The sequence below is a fragment of the Sminthopsis crassicaudata genome, chromosome 1, assembly GCF_048593235.1.
Source record: "Sminthopsis crassicaudata isolate SCR6 chromosome 1, ASM4859323v1, whole genome shotgun sequence".
Classification (NCBI taxonomy): Eukaryota; Metazoa; Chordata; class Mammalia; order Dasyuromorphia; family Dasyuridae; genus Sminthopsis; species Sminthopsis crassicaudata.
The window spans coordinates 336017733-336042177 of NC_133617.1; the positions used below are offsets into that span (position 1 = coordinate 336017733).

At 31.3% G+C, this 24445-nt stretch overlaps 1 protein-coding gene across 3 annotated transcripts in view; it reads left to right on the forward strand.

Moving 5' to 3' along the window:
* SEMA5A (semaphorin 5A) overlaps nt 1–24445 on the forward strand; it is a 623550-nt gene that overhangs the window by 521489 nt on the left and 77616 nt on the right. For all 3 annotated transcript variants that reach the window (XM_074279132.1, XM_074279134.1, XM_074279133.1), the window contains one exon: nt 1055–1202. In XM_074279132.1, the coding sequence (XP_074135233.1) occupies nt 1055–1202 (148 nt within the window). The remainder of the gene's footprint in view (nt 1–1054; nt 1203–24445) is intronic.

The window sequence follows — 24445 nt, forward strand, 5'->3', positions numbered from 1 at the left end:
AATTCAGAGGCTCCATCAGACATTGAATAAAATAATACCAGGGAGCAACAGAAAGAGCATCATCTAATGTGATTAGAGTGCTGAACATAGCATCAGAAACATGATTTCAAATCCCATTTCTAACAATTACTGGCTGTGTGGCCAAGAACAAGTCACTTCCTTCCTTCTCTAAACCTTCTCTTCCCCATTTGCAAGATAAAGATAATGATACTTATAACTGCTACTTTAAAAGGTTGTTTTGAGACATGTGCAAGGACATAAATTCTAATAAAAGTCACTTTTCATCATCATCATCATCATCACTATCAGCATCATCATGATCATCTTGACAGAAAAAATATCTAAAAGCTTAGCTCATCATTGTATTCAGATAATTAAAAGAGAAATTTTAGCCTTAGAGCAGACCTTTTCTTAGATATAACTGTCTTTCAAATTTAGTTTGACATCCTTGTGAGAAATCTAAATTAGATTAAAGGTAACATAGGTTAAAGGCAATATAATCAAAATACATTAGTACATTGAAGGAAGTTAAAAATATGGTACTAAAATCAGGAGTATGCTTAATGGAGTATGCGATCATAGATTATAATAGGCGAAATGAAGAAACCAGTGATTTGAACACAGGGTAAGAGGTGTTTTCTAAATGAGTTTTGATTAGCTTTCTATTTCCATTCTTCCACTTAAAAATATGTGTACTCAAAAAGTAAATTCCCTACAGAGTCATTTTCTTGATATTCCCCATGTTCAGGTATCTGTATTTGAAGGTTGTTTGTTTTTTTCCTTTTACTTGGCTGCATAGGAAGATCAATCCTGCATTGTGAGTTCAGCATTTTCTTCATTGTCTACTGTGCATCACCTTGTCTGTCTATACACAGCATGACCAATGCTACATCTGCCTCGTTCAACATGCAACCACTTCAAAGATTAAAAAGCTCCTACACGTAGAGCATGACCATGTGTTAAACATCTGGCCCAGTGATGGACAAAGAAGAGGTTGGCGGCCTTCTGATGCATTTAAACAGTTTCCCTTTTTTCTTGGTTTCCCCTGTCACAGATACTGTAATGAACATTTGCTGTGCCCCCCACACATGTTTTGGACAGGCTGGGGTCCATGGGAACGTTGCACTGCCCAGTGTGGGGGTGGGATCCAAGCCCGCCGCAGGACCTGTGAGAATGGGCCTGACTGCCCAGGCTGTAATGTGGTGAGTAGTTCCCTCCCCATCCCCACCTTTCAAGAAAAGACCATTGCATGTACAAAAACCCTCAAATGCCATTTGAATCATACATTTTTCTCTTGTTTAAAAAATAATTTTGAGAGAATATTATGCCTTCATTAACTAAATATCAGCATATGGGATGAAATGTTTATAGACAGTTCTCATTTCTGTGCTAACAGAAAATTCAGTAAACTTACTTTAAGTCAGCACATTAAAGCCTAGGAAAATGGGAAGAATTTTTCATGTATTGAGACACATACTAAATTTCCAAGTAAAGAATAAAATTCATCTTTCTGAGGTTTGTCAAAATCTATGGTCCTTTATGTTAGCACATATGGGTGCCAATTCTTAATGAATAAAAGACAGTTCATGGTTTTGTTTTTCCTTCATCATGGCAGAAATCTATTTCCTGTAGTGCTCTAAACCCACAAATTAAATCCTCCTTCTAAAAGCACTTTAAACACTTTTCAAAGGGTCAGTTGTCCCTCTTCCTGATAAAACTCACAGGACATATTGAGCAAATTTAAGGCCTGCTGGTCTTTCAAAATATTTGCCTTTCTGTGGTGCCATTCACCAAAGAAAATGCATGGCAGAGAGTCTGTGTTTAGAATTCTCTGAGGTGAAAAAGTTAAACAAGAATGGAACTTGGAACTTTTCCACATTGATCTTTTCAGTTAATCATATAATACTTACATTCCTGGGTTTGTAAGGTTGAGCAATATTTTTGTGCTTCTATGTGATCTGTTCTCAGGCTAAAGTAAAAATTACACATCCCAGTTAGCCTTGGGGAGTTCTTCAGGAGAGAAAGTATTATGAGGTGCTTTGTCAGATATTACACCTGACCCAATGAGATTTTGTTTCTGGGATATGTGATTAGATTTCTTCTCCTTCACCTTGGCAAAGATATTGTAGTAATGTTATCAGTTTCTAACACTGAATATACAGACAGTTATTCCTGTGTCTGGCTATAACAGTCTGGGATTCAGTTAATTCTCATCTCTAACTATTCATAGGAGAGGCCATTTTAAAAAAATATTCCTGTGTTTGTTGGCTTTTCAAATGCTCCAGTTACACTTAAAACCATTTTTTAAAATGAAGTACTTTTTAAATATATTTCACTGCTTTTGGTAGAAGATTTTAAGGTAAAAAATGTATGGTATTTATTAAACCTCAGTGAGCTGGGGTCTGGGTATGTGAGCTCTGCAGTCATATATCAGAACTTTTCTCACCATGAGACCAGTGGTAGGGCCAAGTTGATTGGCTTGCACCTTTGTTCCTGAGAGCTTTGCATAAAGGGGAAATGAGCAAACTTAAGAGCACTTTAGGATGTCTTCTAATTGCTTATTGACTTTCATAATTATGTTCATATAATATTATAATGAAGCTAAGAACATTTCTGTCAAAGGAAGAGTGCAGCTTGTCCTTTGTGGTCAGTAGAATCCATATGAATATACTGTTTTTCTTTGTGTTTGATTATATACGTAAACACTGAAACTTTTCCAAAAATAATTTTAAATGTAGTTATTGATTAATTTATTCTTATAAGCAACTTATATTTTTTAGGGGAAAATAAATGTAATTTATTACAGAAGATATTTGAATCCATTTATTCTAATTTCTACCTTTACTGAAGGAAGAATGCTGACTCTGGTATCCTGAGATATTTAGGGAGGATGAATGATTTTTGTTTTTTCAGTTTTTTAGAAGTGGTTGAAAAATGGATCACTTTAATTAAATTTATACATATATGTATATATTTGTGTATGTATTTATGCATACAAATATTTATGTATACACAAATGATTACAAAGAGAGACAGAAAGAGTGAGAGGGAAACAAGGGAGAGAGAGAGAGAGAGAGAGAGAGAGAGAGAGAGAGAGAGAGAGAGAGAGGAGGGAAACAGAGAGGAGAGAATGAAAAATCACTGAGAATCACACCATAATTCAAATTAAGGTGATGTTTTATTTTTGTTTCTATTCAAAATAAAAAAAAATAAATTTAGATGTAGAAGAAAGCTTAGAAGATCATCTGATATGCCTCTTTCATTTTAAATGTGAGGAAATTGAGGCCCTGAAAATTAACATGTTGTGTTCATAGTCATTGAAAGCCAGCATTTGAATTTGGACACTAACTCGAAATCAAATACCCTTTGAACTATACAATACTGCTTATTGGATAATTGTAAAATACTGGATTTTAAATATTTTTCTTTCTGAACTCAGACTAGGTTAAAAGTATACTAGTGAAATATCATTCTATTACAGTAATATTGCAGTAATCTGCAGAATTGTAGCATAGTAGTATAGCATGTTTCCAGGAAAAGTGAATTTCCTCATGACTTTCAAGACCTAAATAAAAGTGCTATTACTTTAATTTCCAGATATTTCCATATTACAAAATAGTTGAGAACATTTAGTTTTTTTGTTGTTATTGGGTTATTGTAGTTATGTTATATAAAGTTTTTTGTTTCGCTTTTTAACATTCTTGAAATCATTACTTTTAGTATTATTAAAATGGGTCCTTTCCTAACATTTGGATATATCAACAACTTTTTTTATTGAAAACTGTAAAATGAATTTAATTTTATTACCCCAAAACCCAATTATTTTTAGCATTTATGTTGCATCATTAAGATTTTCAAAAATATATAATTATAAATGTATATGTGTGAATGTGTATGTGTATCATTTTATTTGATTCTCACAAGCCTTTGAAGTAGAAACACTTGTTATTCCCTTTGTATAGATGAGGAAACAGACTAAGAGAATTTAGTAACTTGTTTCCAGTTACAAATCAATAAGTGTTTGAAGCAAAATTTGAATTCAGATATTCCTGACTCTATGTCCACTACTCCATCTAATCTACCATCCGACATTATAAGTGTTCTGGTTAAGAAATATTAATAATACAAGCATGCCCTGGATGTTCAAATGTTCAAGTTCTGAGTTGTTTAAGAGTTTTGGGGTGTGTATGTGTGTGTATGTGTGTGTGTGTGTCTGTGTGTGTGTGTGTGTGTTTTAATTAGCAAATAATGTAATCAGGGAGGCATTGTTCTGAGAAATCCACTCTAATAAAACAAAGAAGTAAACTAGATTCTAGGGGTAACTATGCTTCAAATTAAGGGTATTACCTTTTGCATATCTTGTAACCTAGCTAGGCCTGATTTTTCTCAACTGCAAGATGAAGGGTAAGTACCAATATTAATAAAATTCTTCTTAGCTTGAAATGCTATTTTTCTATGACTTTATAAATACTTCTGTGGCTTTCAGGTCTGTTAGTTTATCATTTAAAGAAATATCCTAGAACAATCTATGACTCAATTTTTGCCTTTGAGAAATATGTATCAAACTTCTCTTTAATTTATATGGTATGTTGAGAATGAGGTAACCTACTTTCTGTACAAATTAACTATTTTCTACCACAATATAATTTTATAACATAAAAAATTTCATGTTTAAGAGATGTCTTTTGATGTAGTAGAGTCAGGAAGATCTTGACTCAAATTCTGCTTTGGAAAAAGTCTGACTATGTGACCCAGAAAAAGTCATTTAATGTCTTACAGATTTAGACAACTCTCCTGAGATTAAAAGTTGGATAAATTTCCCAGCTTCATTGGTAGAAAAAGTTCCCCCATTGGAAGTCCCCCTTTACCAATAAAACCACATTTTTTGGACCTCTTTCCCCAATCATCATTAAAAGAATAAGTGAAATAAATACTTATATGACCCAGAAACAAAGAAACTTTCTAACTATTTTTTGGATGAAAACAATTTATTTTCAAAAAAAGGGTCAAGAAAGTTTCTTATTTCTGGGGATAAAGCCAAGATGGTAGAGTAAAGAAACATTCAGCCAAAACTATCCTAACATTCCTCTTCAAACAACTTTAAAATAATGCCTCAATCCTGTAGTTTCAGAGCCAATAAAAGATCAGAGTGAGAGCTTTTTCCAGCCCAAAACAGCTTAGGATGTCAGAAAGATTTATGATATAGAGGAGGAGGCTAGAACCAGTAGGTAAAATACTAATGGTAGAACTAAGTGGTAGTGATAGAAGCTACAGAAATTTCAGGAGCTCTCAAGACAGAGACAATAAGAGGGAATTGTCAGCTGTTAAGAAAGAGATTATACTGTTCTAGCACTTGATAAATGACCAAATGCTATTTATCTACACCAATTCCTGTAGCCAGTTTTGGATTATAATTCAAGGGCAAAAAAGGGGTACTTTCAGTCAAGAGGAAGTAGAAGCTGAAGACACAGTATCATTTCTGACCCTAAAGGATCTGGAACTCTGAGGAAGGAAATTTAGTACTTCCAGTCTTTGAAACTTGTGCTTCAAAGAAAGTGACCTGCATGCTACAATGAAATATGGGAGGGGTCTGAAATGGAAGAACTATATGATAAGTTGGCAATATGGAAGATTCTGTGACCACCTCTTTATGTATTTTTGTATTGGCTAAATATAAGCTGCTGTAATCCTTAGCAAATAACACAGATGGTTAGCAGAAGTTTGTATTTTTCTCTGGTGCTCAAAATTAGTCCTTAGTAACAATAACATGAGAGTTTTCAGGCCACTAGAGGAGATAATCACTTTTACTCTTACGCTTCTTGTGCAAAACATAATTATTGCAATGCTTCTGGAAGCATAAAGATTAGTTCCCTAAATTTGGGATGTCTTACTGATTCCTAAATTCTCACCAAACTTTTGTTCTTTCAAAATTTCACACTCTTAACAAGGCTATATTAAAGTGACTTTATGAAAATAAGTCCTATAGATTTAAAACTTTATTATTGTTTTAGTAGGTAAAATGTAATGGAGATTTTAAGTAATTATTTATATAATTGAGGGAAGAAATGGAGAACTTAGTTTTTCAATTCTATATACCAACCAAATTTTATGAAATTTTTAGTGCTTCATTTTTTAAATTTTTAAATAAAAAGTAAAAAATAACCAGTTCTCAGATAAACCTATTTAATACCTGTATGCATTTCTCTATGTTGTAAAGAAAAACTGATACATTTTAATCTAACAATTTTTTAAATAGTAGGATTGCTAAGGCATAAAATTTGTAAGCTGGAAAATATGTTAGCAATTATTTCTTTCAATCTCCTCATTTGACAGATGGGGAAAAGTTGACTGATAAAGTTAAAGTAGTTTGTTTTTTTCTTTCAAATATGAATAGCTGGAAAGAATTTGAATATTTTATTTTTTACATGTTTGTTGCCTTGTGTACACTCATTTATGTTGTTATATGCATTAGATTTCTAAATTGTAGGTCAAAGCCAAACTTAAATCATACGAAAACTTGAAAGATTTAATTCGAAATGATTTTCTTTTAAAAATTGAAGTATTTTTAAACTCATTGCTCAGGATGATATATACAGAATCACAATGTTTATTTTTCTTCTGTTTATCACAAAGAATATTTTTAGTGAAAAGACATTTGTTTCTCTCACATCACTGGTTACTCATCCACATACTTAAATTGTTACATTATTATGACCAAGGTCACTCAATCAGCAATGACTAAACTGCCAACCATGAATTAGAAAATAATCTGGAGATGAATACAACAAAATACGGTTTTATTTCTGAAAATTTCTGTAAAGTTATATGATATCAGTGGAAGAAAAATACTTTAAAAGTTATTCCATATAAATAAACTTGTTTCTGAATAAAGAGAACTATGTCAAAGGTTTGACATATTAATAAAATAATAGCCCCATGCTGATACAGATACATCAAGTATATATATACCCAAAAAGAGAAACATTAGATTGGTATTTCAAAAGCTGTATCCCTTTCTGTAATTTCACACAAGCTGTGAAAATACATAACCAAAGGCTATGATCAAAGGCATCAACATGGAGTTCCAGTTAAATCTAAATCTTCATGATACAAGAGAAACTTACTATAGAGACTCTTAAAAGTCAAGAAGAAAAACTTTAAAATCAATACACTCAACCAAAGAGATTCCATGAAGGTTAATCAAAGTTAGTGTAGTGAGCTTAAAATTGTCTCACACCAGAGAATACTTCTCTGGTCAGATTTAGAATCCACTCAAGCCTGGCAGTAAAGAGCTTAAGTTGATTACAAGTCAAATTTAGCTTAATGAAGGGAGTGAAATACATGAGCATGAATTGCAGAAATTAGTGGTCAATGAATCATACAAAAGACAGATATTAAAATGCCCCATCATTTAAGCTATTAGTAGCCTTAAAACCAAATTGTAATCAGTGAAAGGTATACATATTCACAGCAGAATTGGCTTCAGGTAAGCAATAACACATTGAATAGCACACTCTGGGAAAAACATTTTAATAGTATAAAGTTTATGGATTAAGTTGAGATTGGTTGACATAATTTATGACCTTTAGCTTTGTAGTAATAGTATAGTGTAGTGGAATGTAGGCCATTGTTAAAACTCCCAAAGTGCAGTCAAGTCCTGCTTATAATGCATATTATATATCATTATATGTATATATATATAATCTCATATTAATATATGAGACTTTTGACATGTCACATAATCAACAGCCTAAAAATGTATTAAGTGTGCTTACGAAGAATTACAAATCTTTTTTGTTTGGAAATTTTTTCCCATTCTTAAGCAATGAAATAATAGTTCCATTTGCCATTATTCAAAGAGAAAGAAAAAAACATTTTTAAAAATACTGCCAACATTGTCAGTGCTGTAAAATTACCCATGCTATAATAAAAGATAATAATTTCAGAGAAATGTAAAGAAAACACTGCCAAATAGTATATATTCATATTTTTAATTGTTATTTGAAACTCAAATGTTGTCACAAATTTTTTAGAGTATTTTATTTGAATTTTTAAAATGTAATGCCTAATTTTATAGTTGACTCTTTTTGTCTTTTCAGAAGTATAACAATTTTAATAAAAGGATTGTTTTTGACAGAACGCATTGATATTTTCAAATAAATAGACCACGTGAGGGAAATTTTTTTTTTCCAAATTTAGATCTAAAATGGACTAATTTGGTGCCCTGGAAGAGATCAATATTGGTTTAAAAGAGCAAATATTACTAGTTAGTTCCTCCTAAAAAACAATACCATATCTGTTTATTTCAATATCTAACACTTTACTGCTAAGCAGAAAAATGGAATGGCATTTTCCCTGTTGACCTGTAAAAAAGAAGAAAAAAAAAAGCTGCTTAATAAATAGTATTTTCCATATAGAATTTAAAATTCTTCTTATAATTGATTTCCCCAAAATATTTAAGAACTATTTAAGTAAATTTAATTGAAAGTACTAAAATCAATTATTATATACATGAATCATACTAAAAGTTGAATGGGCCTTATAGGCCATTGAGTCTAATGTTCTATTTCACAGATGAGTGAAGCAAGAAGTTAAGTGACTAAAATAGAATCATACAGTTATTATCTCAAACCGAATTTGAATATAGATTTTCCCGATTCCAAGTCCAATGTCCGATCTATGACATCATTTCTTCTACTATTACTCTTTTACTACTACCACTTACTAAATCTTTAAGAGCTATAATATTCATCATAATACTTAAAAATGGTCAAAGAAGTATCTAAAATATTTCCAAAGTCACTCTTCTACTGTCCTTACCATAAACTTTTAGTGATACCCTTCCCTTGTCACAATATAAGAATGGGGAAGAAATTCTACATTAAGTGACAGACAATTCCATATTTCCCCTGTTTTCCCATGCAGCAATCTTATATGTAGAATCAACAATTTAGTGCAGATCAATTCAACAAATATTTATTAAAAACTTATTCTGTATAAAGCATCATGCCAGACAGAAGGGATTAAAAAACAAGTAAACGAAAAAAACAAAAAAAGGAATGTCATCTCTCCTTACTTCTACTTTCCAGAACCATTATCATTTGCAAGGTTAACTCAGATGCTACTTCCTCCATAAATGCTTCTCTTATCTCCCTCTTTACAAGTAGCATTCAAATACTCAACAGTCTTCTCTGCCAAACCTTTCAGTTAATTTGCCTTCTTCACAGATTTCTGAGGTCTTTGGAGATTACCTTTGCTACCTCTCTCAGTCACAGCTTTCCATATTAACTGCATACATGGTGTAGCATGACCCACTGTAGAATTAGAAACTTTCCTTTTTCATCTTTGTTTTTATTTTTACTTCCTTGTCAGGCATGTTCACCCTATTCCTGGAACGCTGTTTCTCCTCTTTCTGCTTCCTGGCTTCCCTTGGTCTCCTTTAGGTATCAACTAAGGTCTTACTTTCTATAAATTTTTGACTTTTTCTTTTTCAAAATGAATGATTTCCCCCCCTAATTCAGTAAAATTATTTTGGTGGTTTAATTCAAATGGCATGGAATAGATAAATTGGTTTAGCATTTTCATTAATTACCATTTTCATTATATTGGCCCTGCCTACATTATTATGAAGAGTAATATCTCTTTAGTGATTTAAATCTGATTTTATTTGTATAAAAGTTTTTTTGTTTATATAATTTTGTTTATATAGTTCCTAGTTTTATTTTGAAAGGTATTCTGTCAGGTATTTTGTACTGTATAGAATTATTTTAAATGGGTTATCTCTTACCCTTTCTTCTTGTAGGGTTTTCTTTGTGATAGATAGGTTTTCTGGTAATTTATGTGGATTTACTTTATATTCTGCTAGTTTGCTAAAATTATTGTTTCAGTTAACTTTTTAGTTTAATCTTTGATATTTTCCAAGTTTAACATCATATCACCATATCAAAAAGGGATAATTCTATTACCTCATTCCCTATTCTGATTCCTTCTATTTCTCTCTCTTTATGTGTAAATATATACATTCATATACACATGTATATATTTATATACATACACATACATATTTTGAGAGAGGATGGGAAATGTGTATGGATGTAGTATGTGTATACACATATGGATATATATGCAGATATGTGTCTTGTATCGTATATATGCGCATTATTACATGTATACACACATATATTACATATATATATATATACAAATAGAGATGTGTGTATGTATATATGCATTATCTTTGCAAATACTTGCTTGAATACTATTTCTCCCATTAAATTATGAGTTCCTTAAGATTAAGGAGTTCTTTCCCCATTTTTTAAGACTGGCATGCACGATCTTGTACATTATCAAATTCACCAGCATTTAAGATAAAATTATATGTAATAATGCCAAGAGAGACAGAGAGAGAGAGAATAATAATTATGCTACAAATAAGAATGTATATAATCAATGCAAAAGACAGTTTGAAAGATAATAGTATGATGGAAAAATCCTCAGGTTAAAGACATGTGTTCTTGGGATATTTATTCACAAATCCTCTCTTTCTTTTAATTGATCAAAAACTTCCTTTATACTTAAATCTGAAAGCTAATATTTTACATGATCCCCTAATTTCTTTAATATATCATCCTCTATTTCTAAATTATTTACCCACACTGACTTCAAATTAGTATACAGTGTGAGATGTTGCTCTATTTTTAGTTTCTTCCAAACTACTTTCTAGTTTTCCCAGCATTTGTCAGATAGTGTCAGAAAATTTTAGGCATTTGTAAAAAAAAGATCTTACAAAGAGTTACCCCCAAAGCATGGAGCAAATACTAAATTTCTATATCATTAATCACATTGTATTTTTTCCTAATCTATTCCACTAATCCATGCATGATTCTTTTGATTAGTCAATACCAGATTGATTTTGATGATTACCACTTTGTAAGAATAGTTTGAAATCTGGTATTATTTTTTTTCTTTGATTGCTTTGATGATATTGATCTTTTCTTTTTCCAGAAGAATGTAGTGATCATTTTTCTAGTTCCATAAAATAATTCTTTAGTAGTTTGACATTGCATTTAATAAATAAATTAACTTAGAATTGTCATTATTATTTTTAGCTATAATCTTAACTATGCTATTTACATATGTCCATGAGCAGTTATGTAATCTCTTTCCAAAGTAGCTGGAACTTATTGAGAACTTTACGGTTTGCTAAATGCTTTACAAATATTATTTTTATTCATGCAACCATGGCAGATAGATGCTATCATTATTATTCCATTTTTTACTATTGAGGAAATTGAAATAGACAAAGGTTAAATGACTTTGCTTAGGGTCAGAACTAGTCAGTTTCTGATGTTGGACTTGAATTCAGGCCCAGTACTTTATCTACTACTGTTCCACTTAATGTATATTCACAGAAGGCTACATAGACTTTCTAAAGGTGGTCCAGCAATATAAAACACTTGAGATAATCTTCCACTCCAAGTCCATTGGTTGTGTATAACTTCATAAATAATTTGAATTGATTTCTGGTTTATGATTGCGTGTCTTTCACTTAACAGACTTTGTTGATGAAATATCAAAAGAATCATTTTTAATGAAAAATTATTCTAAAGCAAAACCTTTGCTTCACTAATTTGATTTGTAAGAAATTGACAGGCAAGCATGTCCAAAAAGATGCTCTACATGAATCAATTACTTTGATATTGAGTGAACTAGGTCCCCAATTATATTTAATATTCATTCAAGCATGTAAATAGATGGCCATGCCCCAAGGGTTGTCCATAAATTCTAATTATTCCACTAAATGCAAAATTAATGTTTAAGCTTCTATTTAATTGTATAGTAGTGTTATTATGCTGTTCTCGTTATTTAATATGTTGCAAGGTTAGCCAGTGTATATATGTATGTATGTATGTATGTCTATATATATTAATATCTTTGGAGAAAATACATTTCATATTTTTAAATATAACAAATATATTAGACCATATATATTCAACTTTAAGTATTCAGTAGAGTCAGATTCTTTAAAATGAATCTGAGTTTCTTTTGAATATATCATAAAAAAATAGTCAAATCATGGGATCTAGGAGGCAAAAGATACCTTAGAAATCATCAAGACCAAGGTATATCAGAACAAGAATCCTTCCTACAAATTTCCTTGGCAAAAGAAGGATGTTTAATAAGGAATACTATAACACTTAGCAAAGAAAGAATAGATTCTTGCCTTCTTATTGAAATGCTCTGCCAGCAGTTTTGGAACCCCTGACCCAAGAGCCTTTGAGATATTTGTAAAGTTCTCACTCAACTTTTCATGCCCTTAGGAGAGCAGGGAACCAAATTATTACTACCAGAGCCCATCTCTAGCCCAATCTATATGTGGGGTATGGGGAGAATCTTAAAAGATAATGATCCCATCTTAATACTCATCTAGTGCAACTCCTTTATAGCCTCTGTTAAAAAAACAAAAAACAAAAAACCTCCAATAAAGAAGTGCTCTCTATCTTCTAAGGAAATCCATTATAAGAATTTGTTTAAAGGAATCGAATTTTATCCTATCCAATATTGATAGATAGATAGATAGATAGATAGATAGATATGTATATATATATTTATATATAATACAATTTATTTATAGAAATCCAATCAAATGCAAATCCAATTATAACAATTTTTAAAAAGCCAAAATATTTCTCTTCAACTTTTATCTTTTCCTCCCTAGTTCTGCCCCCTAGGGCTAGGAGGAACACCATTAATCCTTTTTCCACTTGGAAAACCTTAAAACACTTAAAGACAACTTCCTCTAAGCCTTTACTAAAGGTAAATGTCATGTTCTCCACTTTTTTTTTTTTCTTAAAAGTTCCCAGTTTGTCCAGTCTGGTCTCAAATAGTACTTTCAGGAATCAAACATGGATCTCTGATCCTCTACCAGACATAGCATGTGAACTGCAATCATGAATTTCTAAACATCCTGCTTTTGTAATCCAGATTTGGACAGAGAACAACTCACAAATTGTAATTCCCCCTCACCCCCAGGTGTCCTTTTTTGGCTGGCTGTTGCATCATTATAGAATGTTAATGAACTTGAGTCAGTATATAACAGAACTTTCAATTATTCACATATACTTATATGTATATATAGTAAGTATACACAGAGACATCTATCTGTACACATGCATATATATGTACATAAACATATACATATACCCATAAACATGCCAAAACAAAACATCCTAAGATGCAAGTATCTATTAGAAAACACTCTGAATAGAAATGGGGTCACAAAGATATAGCTACATACACGTATGTTTTTATGTGTATGTATTTTATAGATAGATAAATTTATATATATAGATATGTATATAAATCTTGTGTTAATGTATTCTGAAAAAAGGCATGTTACATTTCAGAATAGTGCATTAACGCAGAGGTGTTCATACTTTAGATATTCATTAAGGACAATTTTTTTCAAAAAAGTCTCCTGAGAATATATATTCAAAATGAAACATAATTGTGGAATTCAAGTTCTGGAAGGGATTTAAAGGTCATCTAGTTCACCATATATCAGAACAAGAATCCCTTCTATAACATCCCTAGTACAGAAAGAATATTTTGTTTTTGATTGTTTTTTGGTGAGCCAATAGGGGTCAGGTGACTTGTCCAGGGCCACTCAATTAGGAAGGATTAAGTATCTGAGGCCTTATTTTAAACATGCTTTTCCCATAATATATTTTTGAAATGAAGTGTTTAGGACTTGTAAAGGGCTAGAACTGAGCAGATGCACTTAACCAAGATAACCTAGCACTTAAGGCTAATTACCAATCGGACAATTCTCTATTAACATGTTTGGAGGATGACCCTACTCAACTCTGTGATGGCTCGATCTATGGGTGTGGACAAAGAAGGGGAAGAGAGATCAGAAGGTAGAGTAGGACAAGAAGGATCATTCTTTGGCAGTGAAGAGAGAGAAAGGAGGTATGGAGATTCCTATATCTAATCCCCTGATGGTGATCCCAAAAGACCAAGAATAAAGACTTTTTCTTATCCTGACTTCGGCTGATTTAAGATATCCAGGGTACTAATGTGGGCACAACAAGGACTCAGGTCCATAATTGTCAAAACCATGGTTTTTCTCGTAGAATTATAAGAAAAGCTGAGCTCCATAGAATTGACACTTTTGAATTGTGTTGATGGAGAAAACTTTTGACATTTCTTGGACAGCAAAGAGGTCAAATCAAGTCAATACTTAAATTAATTTAGATTATGTACTGAAAGGTCAAATACTGAAGCAGAAATTTAAATATTTTGACCACATGATGAGAAACTAGGACTCACTGGAAAAGATCCTGATATGGGGAAAAATTCAAGGCAGAAGAAAATGTATGGCAGCAGATGAGATAGACAAAGAATATAAATTTAGACAAGAGGGATAGGGGAGGAGAGAAGGGCCTGGTGTGTTATGGATGGAGTCGTAAAAAGTCAGACATGACTAACAAGATGTAGAACTTTATATAAATTTACACAAAATTTAATCTTATTTAATTTGAATAGTCTAAGCTGTTAAGATTATTTTCAATGTTTTCTGAAATCTGATATGTTAATTATCTCTCTAAGCTCATGTCAAGAGCATATTTGACAAGCATACTATTCATGTCTCTGTGCAAGATATTCACAAAAATGTTGAATTACACAAGTATAAGGACAGATCCTTGGCGTATTCCATTAGAAGTCTCCCTCTAAGCTGACTATTAAAGACTAATGACTATTCTTTGTATCAAGTAATTCAACCAATTCCAAATACATTTAACTATATTATTAGCTAGCCTGTATCTTGGTATTTTATATACAACCACAGCATAAAAGACTTTGTGAAAGGCTTTATAAAAATTCAGCTAGGGTATTTACAAGGTTCATCAGGCTTATCAGTAAAGTAAATGAACTTAGTCTGACATAACCTGTTCTTGATATGACCATGTTGCTTTTTATTGATTGCTGCTTCCCTTTATAGGTGCTCAAGGCCATTACTCTCTTGTTGTGTTTTAATATTTTACCTGGAAAAGACAATAAAGTTACACTTTAGTTTTTAGATTCTCCACTGGTTTTTAAATTATTTTTGAAAACTGAAATATTTGCCCTTCTTTAGTCTTTGGGCACTTCTTATATCTTCAAGAACTTTTGGAGATCACCAACAGTGACTCAGCAGTAATATCTATCTTTCTGAATAATTCTCTGTTAGATAAATTAGCTCAGTCCTCCATCTAAAGTTTATTATCTCATTTTCTTTCAATTTGTCTTAGCTTCTAATATCCCACCTTCCATTAAAAAAAAAAACAAAACCTATTATCTCAGGCTAAAAATTAGTTTTTTTAGAAGAGAAAACAAAACAAAGAGTTGAGTTGTTCAGAATTCATTTTCTTGACTCTTATCTTTCCATTCATCTCTAGCTTTGCTCCTATCCCTTCTTGGATTGCTATTAAAAACAAATCATTTACCAAATTGTCTTTCAGTTAGTTTTATACTGACCACTAGCTTCATCTAATTCTAGGCATTAGTACATACTTGGTTAACATTTGAAATGCTAACTTCCAAGTATTTTTAGTTATACATAAGTGACAAAAAAGAGCATATTGACTTTATGTTTAAATTATTAGTAAGCAAAAACACTTTGTTAAAGATGTTTTCATTTGTTAAATTTTTATTTAAAAATGTATGTATATTATTTTGAAATAATAGTAATGACTAACAATTACATGGACAAAATTATCTCATTTGAGCCTCAGAACCCATCCTGATATGTAGATATTTTTATTATCAAATTTATAGATGAGAAAGTAAAAATAGAAAGTAAAGTAATGAAAAAAGCATTCAAGGTATACCTAAGTTTAGTATTTAGTAGCCTGACTGCTCACTCTGTAAATCATGGTATCCTGTGGCAAATCTTAATGCGCTGACCTTTCTCCTAAACTACTAGCCCAAAGAATATTCTCATAATTTCATAATTCACATAATTACTTATTGTTGAGCTAAGAGGGACCTTTGTATCTATTCCAATAATTTCACCTTGGAGTTGAGAAAGCTGAAGGCCAGGGAGATGACTTGAAGTGGTTAAACTTTTTCTTTACAAAAGATCTTAGAAATCATCTTTTCTTACTCCTTTTTTTTAAAAAAAGCAAGACTGAACTTACATATGAAATGATATGCTGAAGGTTACAAAAATAATATGTGGTTTCATCTGGTCTTGAATTGAGATCTCTAGCATGACTGAATAACTTGATTAGAACACAACTCACTGAATAAAATGAACATAAAAGCCTTTGAAGGTGTGCCCTACAATCTTACTCCAAGCTTTGAGTCCCTGCTTTATCTTATAGATCATTTGTGATAAATCTAGATAGACTTCTTTGCTGATGGAAGAAGAACCAGTGTCAGCCATGGTGTTAATTCTTGAATGAGATGCCATCAATTTTCAAAATTCCAACTTAATGCTCTAAGTTGAATGCTTGCAAGATGATGTATAAAAATATGAAAGATAAAATGTGTGTAAATGCTTTTTATTCAGTGACATTAACTCAGCTTAAGCTTAATTTATTCTATTAGTCCAATTCTTTACTTACCATTTCATGAATTTGTTTTTTGTTCTTGTTAAAAATGGATAACATAAGGAAACTGAAGCTCTGAATATATAGGAATAATATGAAGTGGTCTGCTCTTTAGCTTGGACTGAATAGAAGAGTCCCCAGGAACTTCAAGGCAGTATAGAAATGAGGAGAAATTGATATTGCTTCCAGCGAATGCTATTTTCCAAAACCCTGGCTTTAAGTAGAGATTATATTAATTCTTTCAGTTTTTCATGTAGTTGATCATGTATTTAAAAAAAAAACATTTTTCTATGAAAACTGTATTTTTTCAAAATTATAAACAAAATAATGAATGAAAGCAATGCATTTCATGATTAAAAAATAGAGCTAAATTGGAACAATATCAAGTACTCATGGGTAAGCCAAGCTAATATAATAAAAATGACAATCTTACCTAAATTAATCTACTTATTCAGTACCATACCAATCAAACTGCCAAGAAATTACTTTAGAGAGCTAGAAAAAAATAACAAAATTCATCTGGAAAAAAAGGCCAAAAATGTTAAGGGAATTAATGAAAAAAAAAATGCAATGAAGATAGCCTACCTATACCAGACTTAAAACTATATTATGAAGCAGTGGTCATCAAAACCATTTGATCTTGGATAAGAAATAGACTAGTTGATCAATGAAATAAGTTGAGTACACAAGACACAACAATTAATGACTGGAAAAATGTAGTGTTTGATAAACCAAAAGACTCCAGCTTCTAGAATATGAACTCAGTATTTGACAAAATTTGCTGGAAAGTTGGAAAATAGTATGGCAGAAACTTGGCATTAACCAAAGCCTAACACCCTAAACCATGATAAATTCAAAATGTGTTTCATGATTTAGACATAAAGTATTTTACTTTAATCAAATTAGTAAAACAAGGGATAATCTACCTCTCAGTTCTGGGGAGAAGGAAGAAATTTATGGCCAAAGGAGAACTAGAGAACAATATAAAATGCAAAATGGAAATTGATTATATTAAATTTAAAAAGTTTTTATACAAACAAAACCAGTGCAAAAAAAAAGTATAATCAAACCCACTAAGCTTTCAATTTTGACCATTAATTTTTTTTTCCTTCTCTTTTTTTACTTCATTTAAATAAATTGAAATATGGTCTGCAAATTCTAGAAAGATGATCTTTGATGACCAAACCAAAAAGTACTATAACTGTAAAGAGTAACCAATTTAAGGAGAATTCTGGGAAGATGGTGAGAATAAGTCAAAAAATTCCAAGTGCTCCAGATTTTTCCCACAAATAAAATATTTATTCTCCTGCACATCAGGAGAACATAGAATGGTGAAAAACAGGTGTCCTCCTGGGATTACCCAAGAAGACTAGAAGAAAGTCCTCAGGATGGAAGTTCAACTCACGTGACTTATAAACACTTCCAAGCCAGCTCTCTTGAAACAATAAGCAGGGATGCCTGGGGCTAGCTAGGTCCACAGAAAGCCTTAATCAAACCACAGGAGCTTTCATCTCTCAGACATTGTATGGAGTTGGGGTCTGAGTCTGGGAAGATTGAGGGAACCTCTGCTGATAAGGAAAGCCTGGCCCTCAGCAGTTTGCTGCTGAGACTTAGCCCAGGCAAGAAGGAACCAACATATGCTGGATGAGGGCAGAAGCAATGGGGGTAGGGTAGCTGCTAACTACTGGAACTTTAGGAGGATGGAGTCCTTGATTTTTGGATTTCAAGCCAGAGTGAAGTGAAGCCAGAGGCACTATCACCACCTACTTTCTTTCTATCCACCTCAGGACTAGAGCTGGCTACATTAATAATTTCTCATTAAAAAGCAAAAAAAAAAAAAAAAATGCAAAGGAAAAAGAAAACATGTAGCAGCACAGGATTTTGTCTCAAAAAACCTGTTCTCAATAGGAAACAACATATAAAAACCAACTCAAAGACTAATTTCAAAGTATTCAATGAGGACATACTGTTTATGTTTTATAAACAGAAATATAAATCATATGTCTAAGTTGACATTATTATTTGGGTAGTTCAAAAGAAAGATTGGGGTAAAGCTGAATAAGATTGGCTCTATAAAGCCAAACCATCTAGAAAAAGGTAAAAATAGTAATTATAGTATGCAAATGAGATACAATATCAAGAACTGACACAAAGGAATTATATGTGGGAAGAGGGCTTGTAGTTCTGAAAAACAATCATATCAGAAATGGATTGAGAGGGAAACAATGAATATATAAACAATGAATATATATAAATAATATGCATTATATAAGTGTATGTTTAGACAAACAGGAATGGGATAAAAATAAAGGGAAAAAGTAGGGAAAGGAGAAAATGAAATGATAGTGGTGATGACAATAAGGTTAAGTAATAGCAAGGCAAGTTAATGAGTAAAAGTGAAGTAGAAGAGTAAGAGGGGATAGAAAAAAAAGTGATATACATAAACATAGTAACAGTGATCAGGAGTAGAATTTATTAGGGGAAAAAGGGGGATAATAATCATATATCTCAGAAAAAGTCTAAAAAAGATTCAATAAAGAGAGAAATTTACATTATGTCAACCATATTAATAGTTTTAGATGTGTGTATATGTACATGTATGTGCACATGTGTGTACATAAATATATTCGTGTTTAATTGTGGCCTGCTTTGGAGAATTGAGGGTGGGGTGGGGAAAAGATGGAAAAAATAAAGTACAAAAAGTACATAGAAGAGAACAAAATGAAACTTATAAACAGAAAAGCTGGACAGTTATGAATACAATGTTTTTAATTATTACATACACTTTCTTGAAATGGAAATTTATTGTAACATATAAATCTCCTTGAATGTTTTGCTGGGCACATGACAACATTTTTTTTTCCTTTTTCTGTCTTTTCTCTTTTGTTTTTCCTTATTTTGCATTTAAGTTTTAAACAAATACATTTTTAAAAAGACTAACCAATTTTCTATCATAACAAATGCAATGCATGATTCTAAGAACCTCATGTCCTTTATTCAGACACTGGTGAGTTGAGAGGTAGGTAAAGTGAACATTAATTAATATGTGCTATCACACTTATATCTTCACTATCATAGATGCTGTCCAAGTTTCTAAGATTGATTTGTCAGCCTAACTAATTGGCTAACCCTTAGCTATCAGAGAACAATGCCTTGTAACCCTGTTGAAATTTATGGCATTTATCTACTTCACTATTTTTACATTTACTTATTCTCTAGCATTCTCTTAAATTTAAAATTTATTAGTAAGTGATATAATTTGGTTCTTCATGAAAAAATGATGTAAATTAGTTATTTCCCGTCATTGCACATATCAAGTTGGGAAGTATTTTAGATAATTCTTATGCTAACTATGTAATTAATAAAAAGATTTAATTCACTTTCTTCAAGATTGATGGAATATAGAAGGAAGAACAAAGTTGGTTATGAATTTGTTTTGTTGGTATTTCTTTACTGTAAACCAAAGCTTCCTAGGAATATCTTTCTCCCTTAAAGAAAATAGGCACTTTTTGTTCTGATCAAGTAATTAGGATCCTTTATTTTTTGTTTTTTTTTTTTTCAATTTTGGGTAAAATCCATTCTAGGTCTATACAATTATATGAACACTGCAAATTGGCTGTATTTTACTCTATCTTTTTTCAAGACTATTTCCAACTTTTATTTATTTTCTATATATCTTAGTAAGACAGATTACTGGTGTTACTTATCCCTCTCTTAGAGATGAAGAAATGGAGTACTAAGAGGTTAAGTAACTTTCTGTAACAACTCAGCAAAATCACAATGGAGGAGAAATTTAAGCTGAATTTTTATTTCAGTAAGTCTGTATTTATAATTCTGATCTCATCAATTTCTATAAATTATGATATTAATGAGCTCATTGTTTTCAAAATCTCATAGATGTGACCTTGTAAATGTATATATGCATGTATGTATATACATATATATATATATATATATATATATATGTGTGTGTGTGTGTGTGTGTGTGTGTGTGTGTGTGTGTGTGTGTGTGTGTTTTTCACTCAGTACATTTCCAGTACATTTCCAATGTAGTAGAATTTATACTTAGCAGAATAATTGTGACTATTCATTTTTGTATTGGTTTTTAAAAAAAATATTTTAAAAAAGCAAGATGGAAAACAAAATAACAGGTACTTATAAAATTATTCTGCTTTAGTATTAAGTTTATTCCTAAGATAAAATCCAACGATATTATAAGAATAAATGAATAAAAATGAATAGTAAATCACTTATTTAGCTCTTACTATGTATCAGATACTATGCTAAATTTGGATATACAAATGTGAGCAAACTTGACAGTCCCAGCCTTTAAGGATTTCATTTCCTAATAGATGAAGTGAATATATAAGAGGAAGCTAAAAATTGGGAAAAGCAGAGGACCTTTGTAAATACCTAGGAAGTCACATTTTGGGTGACAAAAGGTAAAAGATTACCTAACAGAGATTAGTTTAATAGGGTGGAGTTCAAAATTTTTGTGGAAAGGAGAAGAAGAGTATAAAGCCAGGTCAATTTCCATTCTACCAAAACAAACCCAGCTTTTCCCTGGATAGCAAGAAACCAGAACCTTAAGTGGAGCTTTAGGAACATGAAAGGTTTACACCGGTATTTGGGAATATTTCATGTTCTATTTGTAAAAGCTGAGATTTCTTAACCTGTTTTAGGGAAATCAAGGACTTCTATATAATTACCAGCAAATTCAAGAATTCTTTGTTACTCCAAATATAGAAGTGGGATTCATCATCTGTCAGATCCTGTCAGATAATGGGGCTCCCATGAGGTCATCCAAGATGTTGTGATCCCCTTACTGTCATCAAATAATCTGTAACTATTTGCCCAGTCAGATTCTCTTAGTGAATAAAATAGAAGTAATTCATGTTTAGAAAGTGACACTTACCTATCATCTAATCACAGACATATTATCTAACAATAGAAGATCTTCTATTTATTATGTGATGATTTTAAGCATCGGTATGCATTTGGTTTGGTACTTTTCAAAAGATAATGAAATGATTATTTCTGCTCTTTGGAAGCATATAATTTAAAATATCCCATTATACTTTTGCTTTCAAATTTTTAATATATATTTTAAAGTATTGTTTTTTAAGGGAAATTTCTTCAAACATACTTGAGCAGATACAGCCAGATCTAACACCATCATAATGAAAATTCATATTTTACTTTCACTTGCTTCTTAATGAAGAGAATATAAATGTGGTACAATGCTTAAAGAGACATCATTTTTAAAAAGCTTTGAATACACAAAAACAGAATTAATTTTCCACAAAATTAATATAGTTTTTTTTTAAGAAAGAGATAAAAAAGGTTCAGTAAAGGTTTTATGAAATTTAATATTAAAAATTTTAGAGTCAAATATGGAAAAAGATACTGAGGACAGATTGGAAGTGAAAGGGAGATATGGTCAATTTCAAAAAATTAATGAATCAAAATGTTGCCTTGAATTTATATAAATAATAGCTTTCAGAAATTGAATTTAATAATTTATATCAGGAATTCATTACAAGGATCTTATATTTATAACCTAGAAATGATCTGCAGTATAGATTTATTCCCTTTTAAACCAAAATCTTGTTTCTATTTTCTTTCTGTCTGAAGAAATTAGCTTCATGACTGTGAATTAAATTGAAATGGCATGCTTTCTAGAATGTAAGCTTTGTGCAGCAAAATGACTCTCACATATCCCCTTTGTATCTCACTGCAAATCCTTTAAAAAAGAGATTTTTTTGCTAATGGGCACTGAAATTAAAAAATAAAGTTAGTTAAACAACATAAAGCATTTTCTCAACAATGATGTTTTATGGTTAACAACCATTCAGTTTAGCATCAGCTTTATAGACCTGTGAGAAGAACAAGTTCTACCCATTACAAGCACATAATATTTGATGGTTAAACAAATAAGGCAAATTCACTTGGTTCTAAAGTGAACAAGTGAATAAGTTACTCAGAAAATATGCATTTATTTATTAGAAATTATATGATTAATGTTGGTTAACTAAGAATGAAAGAAGCTCCTTAGAAAGAGGAGAATCACAAGAAGATATCTTCTACCTACCGGCTAATCCTATCGAAGAATCCTTCAGAGAACTTCTGTTCTGCATATCTATACACAATTTCATTTTAGAAATAAGGAAACTAGGAGCAGCTAGGTGGCATAGTAGATAGAGCACCAGTCCTAAAGGTAGGAGGACCTGTGTTCAAATCTGACCTAGATACTTAATACTTTCTACCTGTGTGACCCTGAGCAAGTCACTTAACCCCATTTGCCTCAATGGGAAAACTATTAAATGCATTTATTTACTCAGTGTTATCTCTAATACTTCTAATATGATAGAAGAGAACTTGCTGAGAGGACTTCTTAAATATAATAACAAGGTTGGTGGTAATTGTCAGCACAGTCAATGTTCCTTAGTTCCTTTATAATTCTATTCTTTGAAAAAATGACTATCCCAGCCTAGGCATACCTCTGTCTGCCAATTCACTTGACCTTTCTAGGTCTCATTTCCTCAGTAAAAAGAATTATATTTTCACTACTGAGCTCATAAAGTCATTGAAAGTTTCAAATGAGATAATGTGTTCAAAGTGATTTGAAGCAAATATACGTACATATATATGTATAGTATAAACTATCATTAATTTTTGCATGGTAATCATCTTGCTTCATGGTGTGGTTATAATAGCATGAGATCATTATTTTTCAAAACTGCAATCCAGTGACACTAGATGATAATAAAATTGACTAATATGATTCTAGATATCTGCCTTGTTAGTAATGTAGAATATAGGACAGGTATAGAAATTAACACATAGTTAAAAGACATGTTTCAAAGTAGGGAAAGAAAAAAATCTTGCTGATCTAGAGTTTTTATGTTTACATGACATATGCTATGATATTTTTGTAGTTTTATAAAGTTGAATTGTTAAATGTCATCAGCAATCAATAGCGATAACATTGGGTCTGTACATGTGCTTTCATATATATTAGGCAAAATTTTTATAACATTATAGAGCTAAAACTAGAACACAGCTGACCTGATTCCTAGTACAGTGCTATTTCTGCTCCACATTTAGCCTCCAGATCATATGGTAAACATTAAGGAAGTGGGAGAGTAAATATATTGGTTAGCTACTATAAAAATCTTTGGAATGAAAATCTTACTATGAACCCCAGGACATTAGGTTAGAATAAACAATCTGATACAAGAAGCCAAAATGAATTCTTCCTTTAATTTGATTCATTTTAAAGAAACAAAGTCATTACTAGCCTAGAGCACCAGCCCTGAAGTGTACAAAACCTAGTGGCAAGGCACAATACAGAATATAAAGATGTATAAGACTGTTTTCAAGGAGATTACAATCTAATTCTAGAGAAATTAGAATTACATACATATTTAAAACACAGCTAAAATAGAATACTCTTTAAAATCTGTACTTTTTTCTTTTAAAAATATTTTTGCTTAATTATCTCTTATTATAAATCATCAGATGGATTTTTTTCCATGATAGGAGAGTTCAGAGTCACAAAAGAACACTGGGCATATGGAAAGCAGAAAGTCAAATAAAAGAGGACAGATAGTAAATGAAAGAAGCTGGGGTGGAGTGGGGAAGAGAGATACTTCATCTACTTCACAATTTTTCTATAAAGCCAATCTTAGAATATTTAGGTTGTGTGTTGTTCCATTTTTCTTCTAGTTTCTCATACTTTCAGGGAAAAAATAAAATAAAATTTTAATATTTTTATTTCTATTAATTTTTTTAGTTTATTCTGTTAATATGTATTAATATGTAATATGTATTACCAAAAATACCATGTC